The sequence below is a fragment of the Syzygium oleosum genome, unplaced genomic scaffold (assembly GCF_021117445.2).
Source record: "Syzygium oleosum isolate NSW1041296 unplaced genomic scaffold, Sole_v2.1 Sole_v2.25, whole genome shotgun sequence".
Taxonomy (NCBI): domain Eukaryota; kingdom Viridiplantae; phylum Streptophyta; class Magnoliopsida; order Myrtales; family Myrtaceae; genus Syzygium; species Syzygium oleosum.
This window is the reverse complement of record NW_026607509.1, coordinates 5,397,710-5,415,767: the sequence shown is the minus strand read 5'-3', so window position 1 is coordinate 5,415,767 and position 18,058 is coordinate 5,397,710. Positions and strand designations below refer to the sequence as shown.

General features: G+C 40.5%; 3 protein-coding genes across 5 annotated transcripts; all 3 read left to right on the top strand.

Annotated features, from left to right (window-relative positions):
• Nucleotides 1-1,829: 1,829 nt before the first annotated feature.
• On the top strand, nt 1,830-4,584 carry LOC115687548 (uncharacterized protein At1g28695-like). Its single transcript, XM_030613161.1, has 3 exons — nt 1,830-1,970; nt 2,317-2,700; nt 4,072-4,584. Exons 1-3 carry the CDS (start codon nt 1,830-1,832, stop codon nt 4,582-4,584), a joined length of 1,038 nt encoding a protein of 345 aa, XP_030469021.1.
• A 1,796-nt stretch (nt 4,585-6,380) lies between these two features.
• Nucleotides 6,381-9,852, top strand: LOC115687522 (polyadenylate-binding protein 1). The gene is made up of 6 exons (XM_030613122.2): nt 6,381-6,573; nt 6,689-6,791; nt 8,233-8,303; nt 9,037-9,228; nt 9,312-9,439; nt 9,519-9,852. The coding sequence occupies exons 1-6, from the start codon at nt 6,427-6,429 to the stop codon at nt 9,562-9,564; spliced, it is 687 nt and encodes a 228-aa protein (XP_030468982.1). The 5' UTR covers nt 6,381-6,426; the 3' UTR covers nt 9,565-9,852.
• Nucleotides 9,853-11,655: 1,803 nt separating this feature from the next.
• On the top strand, nt 11,656-17,217 carry LOC115687582 (mediator of RNA polymerase II transcription subunit 31). 3 transcript variants are annotated; one of them, XM_056302935.1, is made up of 8 exons: nt 11,656-11,786; nt 12,696-13,709; nt 13,827-13,924; nt 14,062-14,158; nt 14,279-14,357; nt 14,680-14,948; nt 15,062-15,114; nt 16,918-17,217. In XM_056302935.1, the coding sequence occupies exons 2-7, from the start codon at nt 13,660-13,662 to the stop codon at nt 15,072-15,074; spliced, it is 606 nt and encodes a 201-aa protein (XP_056158910.1). In that variant the 5' UTR covers nt 11,656-11,786; nt 12,696-13,659; the 3' UTR covers nt 15,075-15,114; nt 16,918-17,217. The 3 variants fall into 3 exon arrangements, with proteins under 3 accessions (XP_056158910.1, XP_056158912.1, XP_056158911.1); XM_056302937.1 differs by lacking the exon at nt 11,656-11,786 and having other exon boundaries at nt 12,715-13,709; nt 16,970-17,217; XM_056302936.1 differs by lacking the exon at nt 11,656-11,786 and having other exon boundaries at nt 12,715-13,709; nt 16,879-17,217.
• The last annotated feature ends 841 nt before the right edge of the window (nt 17,218-18,058 follow it).

Genomic DNA, 18,058 nt, shown 5'->3' with positions numbered 1-18,058 from the left:
TCTTTCTGCAGGAAATACTAAAGTATATTTAGATTGTGATTAATTTAATCCTTATATGCTTTGACATATACCAGTTTTTTACACATCCTATGTCTATAAGAAACTGCTCATACTTAACCGCATATCATATTTAAGTACTCTTATAGAAATAGTCTAGCGGTTACTGCTTACAGATGGTATCCAAGTTTTGACTATATCAACTTGCTTGCTTATACTCAGCTTTAAGCTTTAATAGTTGCAAGCAAACCTTATACAAATCTTACCAAATCAATTAAGGTTTTGTCACCATAAAATATGGGGAGATTATCTAGAAAATCTCCTATATATTTTGAAGTTGATAAAACAATCTATAGTCTGTTACGATATATGCAAGAGTTGGTTGTAATTTTAGGTAATACCCACACAAAGGGAACTTTGATATGCCAAGTGTAGCTAGAAGAACCTATGTGAACGAATCGTTTCTAATACTTTGACATCCCGAGTGGTCTGCCTAATTCAAACTTAATAATAAATTTTTGGTGACGAAAAATAAAATTATTGAACTATAACCTTTTTTTAAGAACTTGAAATGACAGCATTTACAGGTTTCGATCGTTGTATAGATTTATTGCACTTGATCATTTTCAATATCTTGAAAGACACATTTAAACTTGCTTTTAAAGCACATCATCTAGTTGACTTGACAAGTGTGCTTAGTTAAAACACTATTTGAAGAGAGATTCCTCATCTCCGGCAGGCAAGTCATAATCAAGTCTGACAGTTAAGCTTTTTTCTTCTTCTTTTTTTTGTTGGTTAAAGAAGATTATTTTAAACGATATTCCATGAGATTTTACCGACTTAACGAGCTTGTGATAGCTAGCTACTTGACTTTGGGAGTTGTGGTCCTGCTCTTGAAGCAAACCTTCTTTTGTTAGGAAAGTTCGAACTGATTAGCTAGTTTACATATTGCTCAATCAACTATAATGTATCTGACCAAAAACAAAATCAACTATAATGTAACGAATAGTTTGAGAAGCATTTTGAGTTTTACATAACAAAAGAAACATCGATTACTTGTCATATATTAATATATATATGTGTGTGTAGAATAGGTCTTGTCTTTCCGAAGGACCCGTTTTTTTTTTATCTAGAAAAGCTAGATATATGATGTGTATAATAACTTTATAAACTATCAAAATGAGTAGTTATGAGCTACTCAATAAAGGGGAATAAAAGAGATAAGTTGGAGTTGACGAATTTAATCTATATATATTGCACTAGTCAAGTTAAATGTAAAGCAGAAAATAAGAATTGGAGAATTTCAATATATTTCTTGATATATAGAAAAGAGCACTTGGAAAGCCTATTTATAGGCTTAAACAGAGGAAATCAAAGGAAATCGAATTTGATATGCATAATTAAAATGGATATAGAAATTCAGAGGAAATTTTTTAAATATCTGTAAAAGGATATCTAAATATCCTAATATTGCTGACAAGTCCGATCGTATAGAGAACGTTGCTTATTGTCTTTTTGGGTTTGAATCTTCACTGCTAAACAAGCAGTTAGAAATTCAAGAAACTTCTCGAGATCCAGTTCAGCAAATTAGACAAGAACAGAAGAGAACTACGAAAAGCAAACGGAAACTGAGACATCAAGACAGGCGGGTTCGGGGCCTCCAAGGAAGGACCGATACATGCGGCTTTGCTTCTAGTTCACATCCAAGATGAAGAAAATACACCCCTTAGTTTCTCTCTCTACGCAAAGTCAACATGTGTCAACTAGTACGACGGAGCTATTAAAAGGTGACTGATATTAGGGTTAGCTTTCTCGCAACGATCAGATCAGCCATGGAGTTCTTGAAGGACCGGGTAAATCAGTGCGCTCTTCTCTGCGCTTTGTTCATCGGAACGTTGTATTTGCTAGTCAACTGGACCCCTTCTGCCGTTCTCTCGCAATTCCAAGAGCAGCAGCTCCCTCGCTCCATATCAGTAACCATTCATAACTCTTCCTATTTCATCTGTCGATTTTCTTCTTCCTGTTCATTTCTCTTTTGTTTTATTCTCTTTTCACTTGCTCGTATGTTCATCTACTTGACCAAAAAGGTTGCATTGCAGTTTGAAAAATCTTTTGTCAAGATTATATTAGAGTCGAGTCCGCTACATAGAGGCCAAATGTATTTTATAGCCAAACAAATAGATGAGTATACTTCCAAAAATTATACCATTCGATTCTCGTTATTTAGGCTTTTAAAGCGAATAATTTGCATATTTTCTACGCGATAGTTATCAAATGAATATTATTTTTTGAGTCTATGGATTTTATATTGTTAACTAGAGGGATATTCCGGTGGGCGGTTACACAGATGAGCTCGGCAAAGTCTTGGCCGACGCATCAAGGGGAAACAACAAGACAGTCATCATAACAGTGGTGAACAAAGCTTACATCGAGGGCGACAAGTCGATGCTCGATCTGTTCCTGGACGGGTTTTGGCTTGGCGAGGGGACTCGGCCCTTGATCCGCCGCCTATTAATCATAGCCATGGACGGTACGTCCTTTGAGAGGTGCAAGTTTCTAGGGCTTCACTGTTACCGACTCAAAACAGAAGTTGATTTGGATGGAGAGAAGGTGTACATGACCCCAGGTTTTCTGACGATGATGTGGAGTCGAACCCAGTTCCTTGGAAATGTGCTCAAACGAGGCTACAACTTCATATTCACGGTACATGCGACCCTCACTCACCCCATCGTGAACATGAGTTTTGCTTCGTTGCGTTAGTGGGAATTCAAAAAACGAGTTATTTGGGAAAAAATTCTTGCTCCCCTCCAAAATATTACGTCGATTATTGAGCAAAAGATATCTCACATCATTCATTTGTGGATTTACTTAGTTCAGATAGCAAACAACAATTTAGAGTTAAAACTTGTCATCAAGAGAACATACTTCATGTGCCCAGTTATATAACGTGATGTCTCCAAAGATCTTTCTTGATCATGTTTTCAACCAAAAAGGATAAGTAGTCAAGCAAGATGACGGCAAAAGACTTTCGTTGGCTCTTGAATGATTTGCTAAATTCTAAATCACTTGTTATTTGATCTCTCAATTTTGCTAAAATAGAATGTCACCCTTAATAGTTCATATACTTGAAAAATGGATATGGGTCTCCGTTTGGCCTTCTTCCCTTCTCCCTCCTGATTTGATCCGACAATTGAAGACAATCCATGTCACATTCTCTCTGGATAAATTTTCTATTAGCAGCTAATCAGTTTTCTCAACAACTACTCATTGAAGGTTCTGTATTGAAGTACTTTAATAAGCCGAGCACCAAAATCATGGATAGAATCAACCATTTCATGCGAAATTTTTTCCATCTCGGAATAGTCTTCCTCTCAAAAACCCCCGGTACCTTTTTCCCGCACCAGAAGCAACACTGCCCGGGCAAGCATGAAGTAAATGAAGTTTCAGTTTTTATTTGCTTTGTAGTAGAGAAAAAGAAAATGCAGTTTCCTTCACATGTATAGTTTAAATAGGATATATTTCAGGACATGATACTTCCAATTCACGCTACTGTAGATTAAAGTGTGGTAGAAGGGTCAGAAAGTTGAAGATGAATAAAAAACTATATCAAGCCATCCTTAATTTTTTTCTTTCACGACAACTCGCAATTCCACATGATGGGCACTTCACTCCGTGGACAATGCTGGTGATTTAGAGTATAGCGCACTGTGCTTTGTTCTAGCCATACACAGTTTCTGGACCATAAAAAGACCATCCGGGCATGATTCTGCCGAATTCTAGCTAATTCTGCTCGTTCGAGTCCACGCAACACGCATTGAATATGTGGACTTAGAATTGTGGAGAAAGAGTAGCCAAGCATTATTAATCAAGAAAGAGTGGAAGTAGAACTTGCGTGTATCTTTATCTTATAGCAGAGAAGAATCGAACAGACGTGACGGATGAGTAGAGCTTTCAATATCGTTAATCCAAGTTTTGTAAGCCAGGATGCAGTAGTTTCTTTCATCTCAATCTCTACCTAGAGATTCCATCCCTTCGTGGTTGATTCAATCTCATAACTAGGATTATTCTTTGCAGGACACCGATGTAATGTGGCTAAGAGATCCGTTCCCTCGGCTGAACCAAAACCGGAGCTTGGATCTCCAGATCAGCGTCGACAAATTCAATGGCGACCCCTGGTCTGAGGACAATTTCATGAACACTGGGTTCTACATGGTCAGATCCAACAACCGGAGCATCGCCCTATTCGACGAGTGGTATGCCAGGAGAAATGCTTCCTCAGGAATGAAGGAACAAGATGTGTTGACACAGATCAAGCAGGAAGGCATGTTGCGGACGTTGAGATTCTCTGTCAGGTACTGGGACACTGACTATTTCAGCGGGTTCTGCAATGAAAGCAAAGACGTAAGGGCCGTGATCACGGTCCATGCGAATTGCTGCCGCACAATCGCAGCCAAAGCCGCCGATCTCAGCACTGTCCTCCGCGACTGGAAGAGTTTCATCAGGAGCCCCTCCTCCTCCTCCTCCACCAACGGCACGGCGGCGTTCCAGTGGTCCGCACATGTCGCATGTCAGCACTCGTGGCTCTAATGATGGGACTATCATTTCGAATCGGCCAAAGTTCAATCCAACATGCTTGCTGCTTCTGATGGAGTTCGGACGTTCTTCCTTTTAGATACAACTGAGTTTTTCTGAGGAAAATCCAAGGACTGTAAGGGTTGGGTCCAATTTTTATTCGTCTTTTCCACCTAAAATTTAAAAAATCTACGGAATAAATCGTAAATTACTAAAGATATCCATATTATATCTACGTTGACTCATATACTTCTTCCTACTTATCTTTTGCTGTAATAACTTTTAGTTTTAGGTCATGTCTATCAAGTTGAAAAGATCCAATTATCTGCCGCTGTACGTTCTCTCTTCTTATAATGCACAAAGATCTTGTTCTGGTTTCGTTTTTGTATCCGCATTGCAAAGTCTGTCATGGAAAAACATGAGGTTTCGATCTCCCAGTTTCATTGTTTTTGGATTCAGTATATATACTTTCAAACCCCAACTCTTCCAGAATTATGAATTTCTCCTCCCTCACCCAAACAAAGGCACATTTTATTTCTTGTTTTTTTTTTCTATATGCAGATGTCGCATGCGAATAAACCGGGAGCATTCGAGTTTGACGACGGAGTGGCTGTGGCCGTGGCCGGAGCGGCCGCCGGAATTTGGATAATTTTCGAACCAAGAAAGAGGAGGAAACGCGAGCTTTCAAGATTGGATTTGGGCGACAAAAATCGAAATGCACTAAAGAAATGACTTAATTAGGGGCAAACAATGCATGAACGAGCGATTCGCCTTATCCATGCACGTCTAGAAGCCGAGAAAAATAGAATCTTCAACTTGCTATCAGCGGTTTCCAGGAACAGGGAAAACTCTCGGAGCATGTGCCATCCTTCCACATGGACACAAATATGACTTGCCAAGTGCACATGGAATGACACGTCGCATCTTCAAGGGCATCATCATTAAACAAAAACTCGAGAGAGCTAGATTTGGAATCCGACTGAAAATTGGTGCGTTTCATGAAGGAAAAAAAGTTAGGTTCGGAATTGGGATTCGAATTAAATTGGTGTTCTTGCATAAGTTAAAAGAAAATTTGGGCTAAAATTTAAGGGAATTCGGCCTCCGTCGGATATATCACATGACGGTGAGACGTACCAACTAATAAAAAAATAATATGCATGCATACACGGGAGCAATGGCGATTGATTAGTTATATCATCACTTTTACATGGTATATATGTCCTATAAAAAACTTTCTCGACTCTTATAAGACCTACCTCTTTCGGTCTTTCTTACATAACGCCGGACAAATCGTGACGTGCTTGGAAAAGATCCCCTTTCATTATTACTAATTCGACAACATTCCCGTCTTACTTTATAAGGACGGGACCCTCCTATAAAAATGGAAATTCCATATATATGGAAAAAGATAAATCGATTTTATAAGCACATTCACTACATAGAATCTATGGCGCAACACGATGAAATATATCGCGAGAATTATAAGCTAACTATAATAACACCTGGAAAAAAAAAACTAAGAAAAGTCGATTTTAAAAAGCCGTTAAAAAGGAAAACCGAGGGGATTCTTCTTCTTCTTTTTATTATTATTATTATTGAGGGAATTCTTGTTAAACTGGGGGGTCGGGTGACCGGATTTGCCCTCGAGGGGCGGTGAAAATTACGAATCGACCATCTCGATCCCTAATCCCGCAGTCGCTATTTGGCTTGGCTGCGGAACGCGGATTTGAAGAGCCCCCACTGACTCTCGCTGCTCGGACATTTAAGCTTAAGAGAAACCCTCCACCACCACCGCCACCACCGCCACTACCACCGCCACCAGACCCAGAACTCCGAGCTAGGGAGAGAGGGAGGGAGATGGATCGCGAGCACGAAGCAGAGGAGCACGAAGATTACGGCGGCGAAATCCCCGACGAAGGAGAAATCGAGGGCGACGTCGACATGTCTTCCGGTGCCGATGCTGATTACTACGAAGACGACTCCGCCCCCAATTCCAGCTCCAAGGTATCCCTCCATTCAACCCCCTTCCATCTCTCTCTTTCTCTCTCTCTCTCTCTCTCTTCTGTGTGAGAGGCTGTGTCTCCAGATTGACTTTGATTTTCTTGGCCCCTTGGCTCAGGAGTTGGAGGACATGAAGAAGCGGCTCAAGGAGATCGACGAAGAGGCTGGCGCTCTACGCGAGTTGCAGGCTAAGGTCGAGAAGGAGATGGGAGCTGTCCAAGGTCTCTCTCTCTCTCTTCTTATCCCCCCTTGTCCCCCTCCCTCTTTCATCTCTCTCTATGTGCCTGCGCGGGTGCGTGCGTGTCTATGGAAATAGGCTTGTTCCATGCCTCGTTTTGTGGCGCTGGAAGTCCATTGTTTCGTTATGCATCAGGTTGTTGATACTAGTATCCGATTTGTGGGTTGGGCTATGCAAGTGTTCTTTTGGACTCGATATTATATTTTAGTTGTTTAAAGTCTGGCATCGCCTTCTGCATAATCATGTCGCGAGCAAGAAACAAGAAATATAATGAGCAAGTAGGTTTTAGGTATTCTTTAAAGCTTTTAAGGTATCTATACTACGCTGATAGTCCTTAGAAAGGTTTCCGACCGAGTAAATGTGCTGCAGCATGCCGGGTTTGCTTTGATTAGTCGGAAACGCTGCTCCCATTTAGATACTTTTTCCTTCCTTTTATTATCGCTTGTTCCCGTTTTGCATTGAATTAGCTTTGAGCTGGATTGAATCAATATTAATGACAAGTTTTCACTTTTGCAATTCTGAATTGTTCAGCATGCCGTATGCCAAATTTGTCTTGTTTTATACCTTAATAGAATGCCAAAGGCATGCGAAATGTGACTCCGTAGGTTGTTCAATCAATAGTTTATTACGTAAACTTGCTTAAAAGCCTTTGTTTTTACTAGTTTGCTTGACTCCGTGACTAAATGGGAAAAACACGGGCCACGTCCCGTTTCGTATTAATGGTACTTAACTTTACGGGAGGCCTTCAAGGGTTGCAGGATTGGAGGTGAATTGGTGGTCATAAGTCCCGCGCATAACTTATTATTTAGTAGGTTCATTTCCGCCACGGTTTTCGCTCTTTTCTGCCACATGGAAATAATAGAGCTTAGGAACTATCAAGCCACCGAGTGCATCTTTGTGAATGTGAAAGAGTCTCATGTTCTTTACACATCTGGAGTTTGTAGATACTGCCATTTGCAATAGTTGTGAAAGTTTTGATGCTGAAATTGAAAATTTTCCACATAATATTCTTTTTTAGCACGAACTAATGTTTACGTGGTAAATGTGGAGTCTCGTAAGCAGAAGGCTATTCACCAATGGAGAGTAAGACGGTTTATAGGGAAATGGTAGATGTTTAATTCTCCGTTAGTCTCGATGCCCTCCATACCAAACTGTCATGTCCGCATAGCTTTCTAGTGCAAAGTATAAATACGGAATACAGCTATGGAACTGGGAAATGCACCACCAACTTATTTAAGATCTATGCCTTTACTGAAACTGATGCGGTCCTAGGTGGTTTTATCTCCTCAGGATTAGGATGGTCCATGAAATGATTGCTTTTGTGCGGATTCATAAATTTCCATTGGTTTTATGTGCCTTTTCATTATCAATTAAAGTTTTGGAGTATTTCTGAACATAACCCTTTTGTTTCGGCGTATGTGAAGATTCCTCTAGCACCTCTGCAACTATGGCTGAGAAGGAGGAGGTTGATTCACGCTCAATTTATGTTGGCAATGTGAGTTGTTCACCATCTACAAATGCTTTTCCAAGTCTCGTCTCTTTTATATTATTTATGCTCTTGGATTTATCGTGTGTCCAGTCGCAAGTTAGTAACGCTCCACCTATTGATTGTAATGCTGATGAAAATTTGTTCTTCATTTAAGGAGTGTATATTTATAGTGATGGCACTGCTGAAAAATAGAAAATCAGAGATGGAAACCTAGTACTTTCTTTTGGCCCTTTGATTACTTTTATCTATGCACTGCCATGTCATTGGTTTTGGCTACAAAATGTCCTGTCAAGTGTTGAGATTTTTATCCTTACTCAGTTTTACTTGTTGGAGAGAGGTTTCTATGACTGACAGGGAATATATCTAACCGCCTTGGTGACTAGTTTAAAGATAAATGGGTTACTTCTCAATTGTTGTTATACGATTTTCTCGATAAAAGTTGAATTGCTAGGTTTTGACCTTAAAAGTATTTTGGTTCTGGAATTGTCTCTATTGTTGTGGTTGTTTGGAATGTGAGAGATGTTAAACTTTTGCATCATAATAGATGTAGGCTTCATTTGTAAGGAACCATCCCTGTCATTAATTGATTAAATGTATTTAATTTTTTGTAAGGATATACCTTTTTCTGTCTTTTTTTACATCTGGATGTCTTCCGAACTGGATGCGTGTGATGGATTTCTAGATGACTCTTTGGTACTTTTCTATGCACTTATTAGTATATTATGCCTTGCGTCTTCAGGTAGACTATGCATGTACTCCTGAGGAAGTTCAACAGCACTTCCAATCCTGTGGAACGGTTAACAGAGTTACAATCTTAACAGACAAATTCGGTCAGCCCAAAGGATTTGCTTACGTCGAGTTTGTCGAAATTGATGCTGTTCAAAATGCTCTCTTACTCAATGAATCTGAATTGCATGGTCGCCAGTTAAAGGTAGTTGAAATAGATCACGTGGATATAATATTGCACTAAGATCAATTTGGTTGGTCACTGATGGTGTTTTCAATCATTGACAGGTATCTGCTAAGCGAACTAACATTCCTGGAATGAAACAATACCGAGGAAGGCGACCCAATCCGTTTGGTTTTCGATCTCGGAGGCCATTTGTCCCGGGTGCTCCAGTTTATTCTCCTTATAGTTATGGGTAAGGAACTTCACATCTGTGGTACGTAAAGAGAACGATGCTTCTGCTGGATGCAGTGACTAATTTATCTGTTGGGCAGGAGGGTACCAAGGTTTCGGCGGCCGATGAGGTACAGGCCATACTGATCTCGTTTGGGGTGGCTAAGATGGCATCAACGACCATGGGCTCTGGAGTTGTAGCAGTTATTGTACTATTTGTGTGAACCAAATTCATGTGGCGATTTGCCTGGATAAGGTCCTTGAATTTTTCTCTCTAATTTGTGGTCCATGGAGGAACTGTTTATTTACATTTCAGAGGAAGATAGTAAGCAACAGGGACTGTTTTACATTAGAGAAGAACATTCTAATTTCCATATGGATAGTTTGTTACTTTTACTTAGCATTCTGAGGATGGAAAATGTTTATTTCATGTAAGTGAAGGAAATTCCTTTACTGCTTATGGACCAGAGCGACTTCCTTACTTGAGCTGTGCAATGTGTTAGTAGCTTATCTATCGTGGGAAGGTTGCAATAATTCGAGGAATCGTGATGCTACAATTGTAAAGGGAATAAGTGTATTGGAAGTCCTAAAACTTGTCATTAAAGTGCAATTAAGTCCTAAAACTTTCAAAAAGTATAATCGAGTCTTAAAACTTGTTACAAAGTGTAATTAAGTCTTAAAATTTTCAAAAAATATAATCAATTTTTAAAACTTGTCAAGTTTAGTTCAATTAAAGTTTTCTTTTTATTACACTTTTAAAAGTTTTAAGATTTAATTGCATTTTCGCAATAAGTTTTAAGACTTGATTGTATTTTCTGAAAATTTTAGGACTTGATTGTACTTTTTGAAAGTTTTAAGATTCAATTGTATTTTCGTGATAAATTCTAGGACTTTTAGTGCACTTATCTCATTATTTTTGACCTTGGGTTGCTACGGTTTATTCGTCCTTTCTTTCCATCATCCTTGCTTTCCAATGAAGGGTCTATCATCATCCCCTTATCAAAAAGAAAAGTCAGGGTCTTGTCATGATCCTTCTAAAACATACACTGAGCTGGGATCGGTCCTACAAATAGTAAATGCTATAATTGATGATGTGTTTCACATGCACTTGTCCAAAAGAAAATCCTTAAATTGAACAAATGTAATGTTTGATCGCGACATTCATCATGATTGGTCTTTACTGATTTTATATACAAGTATGAGCACCGGCACTTACGAATAGGATTAAAGACGCAGAAATTTCATTTATAAAATCAAAGTGGAAACTTTAAGGGCCCATTTGGCAACTTACTAAACAATGAAAATTTATGTTCTTTTGTTTTCAGAATCAGTTTTGAAATAGAAATCCATTTGGTAAACGTTTTGTTTCCGGGCATAAATTTGCAAAATATTATTCCCAGAATCAGTTTTGAAACATAATCAAAAAGTAAAAAAAAGGAGCTTGTTAATTCTGGAAACAAGAATCAAAATTGAAAAAGAAATTTTTTTTTCTTCTTCTTCTTTCCCGTTCTTTCTGTTCTTCTTCTTCTTCATTCTTTTTGCCTAGCCGACCACCGGCGAGGGCTAGATTTTTGCCGTCGCCCTCGTCGGATCCAGCGAGGGCCGCCCTCGCCCAGGCCGCAAGCCTCGAGGGCAGTCCTCGTCGGCTCGAGCGAGAGCTGAAAAAGGTCGGCAAGGGCAGTGCTCGCCCAAGCCACGAGGGCCCAGCCCTCACCCTCGCCGGCGAGGGCTACGACGCCCTTGCCGGCCCCGGCCTGTGGCCGGTCACCGGCCATGACCAAGAAGGAGGAGGAAAAAAAAAACAAATATTAAAATATTTTAAAATATTATTAATAAAAAGAAATTTTGTACCGTTATCAAACGCATTTCTGTTCTTTTTCTATTTCAAGAATGGAAATTTTGGACCGTTACCAAACGCGTTTAAATGCTCATAATCAGTTTTCGAACACAGAATAAAAAAAAATTATTTTTTAGCAGAATCAGTTTTCAGATACAGAATCGTTATCACGTGCACTCTAAATGAGTGGAATCAGCCTTCTTGATCATGTTGTAAGTCTGATTTCGTGAAACGTCTCTGGAGTGGAGTAGACGTCTCCGGCGCTGATATCGGCCGTTAATCACTTGACATTGGTGCCGCACGAGGCCAGTGGCATGCCGACACATGGCTTTTCGTGGGAGGTGAACAGTTCGTGGATGAATCTGGAAGAGGAGGGACCGGCATCTTCGGCGATGATAAATGGCACCCCACCAGAGAGACTTGACTTTTGCAGAGTAGAGTCCAATGTGGATAAGGGTCGTTGCGATGAATGAAATCGCCCCAAGAGCTCCACAAAAGATGGCGAGATGATTAGAGGTGTCCTCTTTGTCCTGTAGGTTCCGTTTTTCACATGCTATTATTTACTTCAAGCTTTCCCATGCGCGTTATCAAGCCTTCAAGTCGATTTCTTGAAGGCTCTAGAGAGAAGTGGGGTTAGATGTGCAAGAATGGAGAAGGAGTTTAAATGGAGAGTCGGCTGGATTGTTTCGCTGTTGTCCGTATGATGATGGATGGAGGGTGGTCATGCGAATTGTTCGGGTGCGAGCGAATTTTACTTCCTGGGATTTTGATTGTGATGTTTTGAGGCATTGCTGATGATAGACCTTAAAGAATGAATGGTTTTGAAGCCATTCTTCGATTCACTGAAATCTTAGGTTGTTAGGTTAGCACTTTAGCAGTTTTTATCCTTAACCATTGTTTTTAAAGATTATGGTGCTTTGTGGAATGTTTTTCCGTTACTTTCAGTGGAAGTATTGGGCAAGTGGGAATTGAATGGATGATGGGGGCGATGATGAGCTTTTGCTTCTACACCTCTGACTTACGAGAAGAGGTTTCGTCGGAATCTCTTCGCGGAGTGAGCAAAAACCATCTGAGCCCTCTTCTTACTCTTGATTTTGGTTTCCCGGGCTATGGATTTTGTCGTTAAATTTTGGGTTGAATTCATGGTTGCAATTCTTGCTTGAGACGGTGCTTGTTTACTGTGTTTTGGTCTCTAATTTAGCAGTGATGATGCACATGCTGCTTCTACACCTCTCAAACTGAGAATATCTCATCTATGAGCTGTTCTTTGAGTAGACAAAGCCATGTCATCTGAGCATTCCCTCAGGGACCTATTATTGTACCCCAAACAAAGAGAACTGAATACATAGAATAGAACTAATCTGGTCAGTCGTGTGTCTTGGGAATCAGTGATTCCAAAAGACTAAGCCCTTCATGTTGTGCATTCCTGTTCTTCCGATAGAGGTTGATGAGGATGAGGATGAAGACGGTTCGAGCGGCTTCTGTGTCAAGATCCAAGACACTTTGGGCACAGTATATTGACAAGTCCTAGGCAGTGGGAATCACTTGTATCCACTCCCTCGCAATGAGCATTGTTTATGAAGCATTTTGTCCTTCTGTGAAGTTGCTGATTGATCCTGCTCTTTCTTCTGCAAAACCATCGTGTACAACTCCCATATGCACTGGTGAGACTGGAATGACTGAAGGGACACCCAACTTGAGGGACTTATCCCGGAACAGAGGGACCAGGTGGTACATAGGAGAAATCGACAATTAGCAAAGTGTCATCACTTGTGCTAATTAACATAGACAATGACACACTAAGAGAATAAAACTCTCACAAATAAATTTCTTAACCAAAAAAAAGAAGGAAAGCAAATAAATTTGGGGACACCACTTTAAATTACAATTGAAGGATTAAGAATAATTTTGTATTTTGAATGCAAAATGGGATGAATTTAGTCATATAGGGAGTTGAAATAATTTCGCCCATACATTACTTTTAACATTCAAAAAATGAATGTTTTCGATATTATTTATCACGTGAACACATATATATATAATTGTAAAATGTTAAAATCCAATGTACGAGTGAAAAGAGTGGATATATCTATCATGCCTTTCCATTTAAAAAAAAATTAATTACACGGCTCTATTTACTGTATTTATCTAGGATTTTAAGGTTTAGGTTTACTTATTTAAGATGAGTTCGCAGGTCATGGGAAAATAAAATCATTTACCCCTCAAAGAAAATGCGAAATAAAAGCAGGAAAAAGTATTGGGCCCACATGGGCCTGAACTGAACCGTTCTTCATTACCCGACAAAAGCCACCCCCAAGACCCGGCCCGAACCGACCCGACCCCTATACAACCCTGCAAAATCGTTCCTCTCGTTCATCTTTCGCTGCTCAGGCGTGTTCGCTCCGATGGCTTCCCTCAAGAGCGGTGACGATTCCTCACCCGCTTCTCCATCGTCGTAAGCCATGACGATTCTTCCTCGTCTCTGATCTCTCGAGGGACGACGATCTCGTGCTCTCGTGGAGACAACAACAGAAGAGCAAAGACTGAACCTTTTCTCGATTTGATTTTGCAGACCCAAGAACGTGTTCAAGGAGCAAGGCGATGGGCGACGGCGGTTTTTGCTCGAGCTCGAATTCGTGCAGTGTCTGGCCAACCCCACCTATATCCACTGTATGTAATGGTGCTCCGGCTGCTTTTCCTTCAAGGCTCGATTTTTTCCACTTCTCCTTAGCTGCTTGGTCCTTGTGCAATCTGGGTTTTTTGGGCGGCCGAATCACGCTTTTGACTAGGGTTTTGGAAATTTGCAGATTTGGCTCAGAATCGATACTTTGAAGACGAGGCTTTTATTGGTTACCTGAAGTATCTTCAGTACTGGCAACGCCCCGAGTACATCAAGTTTATAATGTGAGCTTAAGAGAGAGAGAGAGAGAGAGAGAGAGAGAGAGAGAGAGAGAGAGAGAGAGAGAGGCTGTTTGCTAGTTTCATGGACTGTGTTGGCGAATTGATTGTCGATGATTTTCTCAGGTACCCCCATTGCTTATTCTTTCTGGAACTTCTCCAGAATGCGAACTTCCGCAATGCGATGGCGCACCCTGGCAACAAGGTTTGTGATACTTCTCATTTCGGTGACAGTTCATTTGAATAAAGCGCACAAGCATTTATGTATGCATAATTCTGTATATTTTTAATATTAAACCTATATCAGCGGCAATGCAAACCGTCGAGGAAAAAAGAAAAACATAAGATCTCAATCGCATCTGCTACATGCTACATAACATTGGTTTACTTTCACTGTCCCTTTCTAATCCTTTACAATATGTCATGTACTTATCGGGCGAATTGATAACTGTAAAGGGAGGTGTATATGAAAATCTTACCATGTTTGATGGTGTTCTGACTTATTCTGGCTCGCTTAACGTACTCAGGAATTGGCACATCGGCAGCAATTCTTTTTCTGGAAAAACTATAGAAATAACCGTTTGAAGCACATAACGCCTAGGCCTCTTCCGGAACCTCCGGCTGTAACCCCTGCTCCAGCTCCACCACAGGCACCTACACCTCCCATGTCAGCTACAATTGCAGCTACTGCTCCTCCCCCTCCAGCCCTTTCTCCCATGCAGTACGGAGTTCTGCCTGGATCATCTCTTGCCAAAAATGACATGAGGAACTCTGCAGTTGACCGGAGGAAGAGAAAGTATGCACCCGTGCTTCTCAGCCTCTAGCTTAGCAGTTTATGCATTTTTCCCCACTTGAATCTTCAAACATTGAATGCTTTGAATGCTGATGCATGTGGTATCATATATGCAGGAAGGAAGGTTAGACTTGAATAGATTTTAAGAGAAGGGTGGGCACTTATTGAGGTATTCACATCGGAGTGTTCATTTTTACCTTTCAGAGTTTAGTTAAACAGTGACCATCAAATTTACGTCACCTCCTTGTGATTTAAGCTTTCCTCTAGAACTTCCCAGTGTAGCGCCCACTGGGCTTATTGTTTATTGCACTGCTTCTTTAAATATAGTGAAATTGCATCTTCTCGACGGCCATACTCCTTTTGTTGAGCTGAAATTATGATCCATCTATTGGATGATTGTATGCTTTGTGCATAGTATTTTTATAAAAAATCTGAAGTAAGACATATTTGTCCTTTATCTGTTCACTTTTATGATTTTGCACGGGATGATTGTTAGCTGCAACAGCAGGTGTTCCTCTGCACAGTCCAGTAGGTTTCAGTTGACCATCATTGAGAATAGCAAATACGGGGAATTGAATGTGTTTGTTAGTTCTGTAACGTCCACTCGATTGTTAGTTTTCTTTGGCCAGCAGTTGATTTGTTCGTATGGATTCAAATTCATGTCACTTTTCAGCTAGATGTCCTCAATTGTCTGGCCTGTCAAAGAAATGTGTCATTATGGCAATGAATATTTGATGAAGCACTTTCTAGGAGACAATCATGTCACTTTTATTCAAGGTTCCATGACTGGCAATTTCTTAACTTAAACAGTATAGTTTCGAATAGCCTTAATAGCATCTGGATCCCCACATTCCTGACCATAAGAGCATGCAAGTATTGGATTTTTTTTCCTCTTTTTTTGTGGGGGGGGGTGGTGGTGTTTTTTGGAAGATATGGCTAGAGATAAAGTGAGATGGCATAAGCCGATCTGTGTCGTACCCCACTTAGTGTGAGAAGGCTTGGCGGCAGCGGTTTTGGGGTAAAAAATGGCCCCCTTTTTCCCTTCTAGTGTTGCCATTTCACGAAAGTAAGCTGCAACTTTATATAATATTTTTTGTCAGATTTTATTGCTGTTTTTAATTGTCAAAGTTTCAATGGTGAAAGATATAACCGTTGGCATTAGAAAGTATAGCTCCAATTTTAGATGCTGTAGAATTCATGATACAACTGAGGAAAAAAGAATCCACCTTTAAAAAGGAATCCTACCACCCTAAAAGAGTCATTTTGTACCTCACAGACTTTTGCAGCAGAAGGTCTTTAGATTGTGAACCACCAGTCACGGAGGTGGCTAATCTTAATTTTTCCAACGGGGCTGCTATAAAGAATTTGAGGAGTTTACTTTCCTAAAATCACAGTTAATCATAAAAACATTTTCCCAATGTTTTGAATGATGTAAATCCTTGACATGCCATTAGACTTTTGCCTTTTCCATTTCTTTGAATATTTCTCATTGGAAAATTCGAGGGAATGAACTGTTTTTTCACTGTCTAAATTACTACCATGCGGTCTAGTTGATGATGCTGAAATTTTCCTTTCTATATATGCACGGAAGTTCTAGCTGTATACTGTGTTGGATGTTTTTAATGCCTTCGGACTTGGATGGAATCTACTCATGCCTCCATGATCAACTGTAGAAAGCAGTACTTTCATGAATTTTTGGGTTCATGTTAATCTCTCTGATACTTGAATGGATCAAGCTATTTATTTTGGCTGCCATACTGTGTCTCCACATGCTCTATCTGCGCTCCAAAGAGAGTTCTGAACTGATTTTTCTAGGATAATCTTTCTCCTAATTTCTGTGCAATCCCAGATTCTGGTTCCTACCCCTGTTTCTTGCTCCAAATTTATCATATCAAGGACATTAGGTAGTGTTTTTGCTTGATTTATTTTTCAGGCTGTCCCCGGAATGTGACTTTTTGCTTTGTGTGCAAAGGTGATTATTGGAGTGTTGACCTGAGCAGTTTGCGACGATGCACATTCTGCAGTGGGGCTGATCTTGTTGATAAACAGCATTGTGGTCTTGCATTGGAAGTGGGGATAGCATATTTGTCGCTCTGGTCGTGATTTGAACTACTGGAGCTACGGTACCCCTCACCTGTGAATTATACTTTGTTTCTTTCAGAGGAAATATATGAGCTGTAATCTAATTGTTGGCCGGACTTTGGAACAGACTTTCTCTTGTAAGCCATTCATCTCGTGTTTGATGAAATGAATCTCTGTTTGAATAGACTAACCGCGAATGCCCGGTTCAATATTTACATGATCGATATTCATTTCATGGGCAGTTTCCATCCTAGTCGCACGCGGTTCGGCGAATGTGTTTGCTGAAAATGCTGAGAATGTCAGTAAGATTGGGATAAAGCTTCCCCTTCGTGTCTTGAATCAGCAAAGCCGGCTGCCTAACTTTTGTTTACAATTTCTCGTTTTCCGCGGTGAAAGAGCATCTCTAACCAACAGCCAAGCTCAAAATGAAGCAATCGTAAGCATTGACATTATTTGGATAGGATCAAAGCAGGGACGACAATGTGGCGCATCCCCGGCTAAGCACGCATCACGTGGCCGGTGTGCGGTTGCATCTCCACTCCTAGAGAAGAGCAAGCCACGCAAGAGATAAGACATGTTGAAATGCATCTGCACGTTTTCTTTCTCCCTTTTTTCTAATGAAAGCGGAGGCTGTTGTGAATCGTCCACGTTCTCGTGGTCAGTATTTTTTTTTTTTTAGCATTTCATGGTCTGTTTGACTCGCATAAGGATTGTGCGAATATACTTTTTACTAATGCCAAATGCCACATTATAAAACGAGTCATTCTGGAAAACAAGTTCAATCCTAGAGATTTCGGAGATAAGAACATCCAAGAGTGACGTGGCAATGTATGAGGCTGCCACCTCGGATCTCAGCAAACGACCTACCCCGGGTCAAAGCTCCAAGAGAGCGGGGCCAGTAAAGCCCCTAACTTTTGACACGGTCGGGTCCACGTCCACGCCGGGCTGACGCCTCACGGGACGCGGCGACAGGGAAGATTGCTGAGGATCGCCTTTTGCTCCGCCCTCCATTCCCCGCGTAAGCCGCATGG

Excerpts from the sequence above, each read along its gene's own strand:
- LOC115687548 (XM_030613161.1), top strand. The coding sequence starts at position 1,830 with ATGGAGTTCTTGAAGGACCGGGTAAATCAGTGCGCTCTTCTCTGCGCT. Across the intron at positions 1,971-2,316 it reads AGCTCCCTCGCTCCATATCA|AGGGATATTCCGGTGGGCGG; the intron begins GTAACCATTCAT and ends ATTGTTAACTAG. Across the intron at positions 2,701-4,071 it reads GCTACAACTTCATATTCACG|GACACCGATGTAATGTGGCT; the intron begins GTACATGCGACC and ends TATTCTTTGCAG.
- LOC115687522 (XM_030613122.2), top strand. The coding sequence starts at position 6,427 with ATGGATCGCGAGCACGAAGCAGAGGAGCACGAAGATTACGGCGGCGAA. Across the intron at positions 6,792-8,232 it reads GGAGATGGGAGCTGTCCAAG|ATTCCTCTAGCACCTCTGCA; the intron begins GTCTCTCTCTCT and ends GCGTATGTGAAG. Across the intron at positions 9,229-9,311 it reads TGCATGGTCGCCAGTTAAAG|GTATCTGCTAAGCGAACTAA; the intron begins GTAGTTGAAATA and ends AATCATTGACAG.
- LOC115687582 (XM_056302935.1), top strand. The coding sequence starts at position 13,660 with ATGGCTTCCCTCAAGAGCGGTGACGATTCCTCACCCGCTTCTCCATCG. Across the intron at positions 13,710-13,826 it reads TCACCCGCTTCTCCATCGTC|ACCCAAGAACGTGTTCAAGG; the intron begins GTAAGCCATGAC and ends TTGATTTTGCAG. Across the intron at positions 13,925-14,061 it reads CAACCCCACCTATATCCACT|ATTTGGCTCAGAATCGATAC; the intron begins GTATGTAATGGT and ends GGAAATTTGCAG.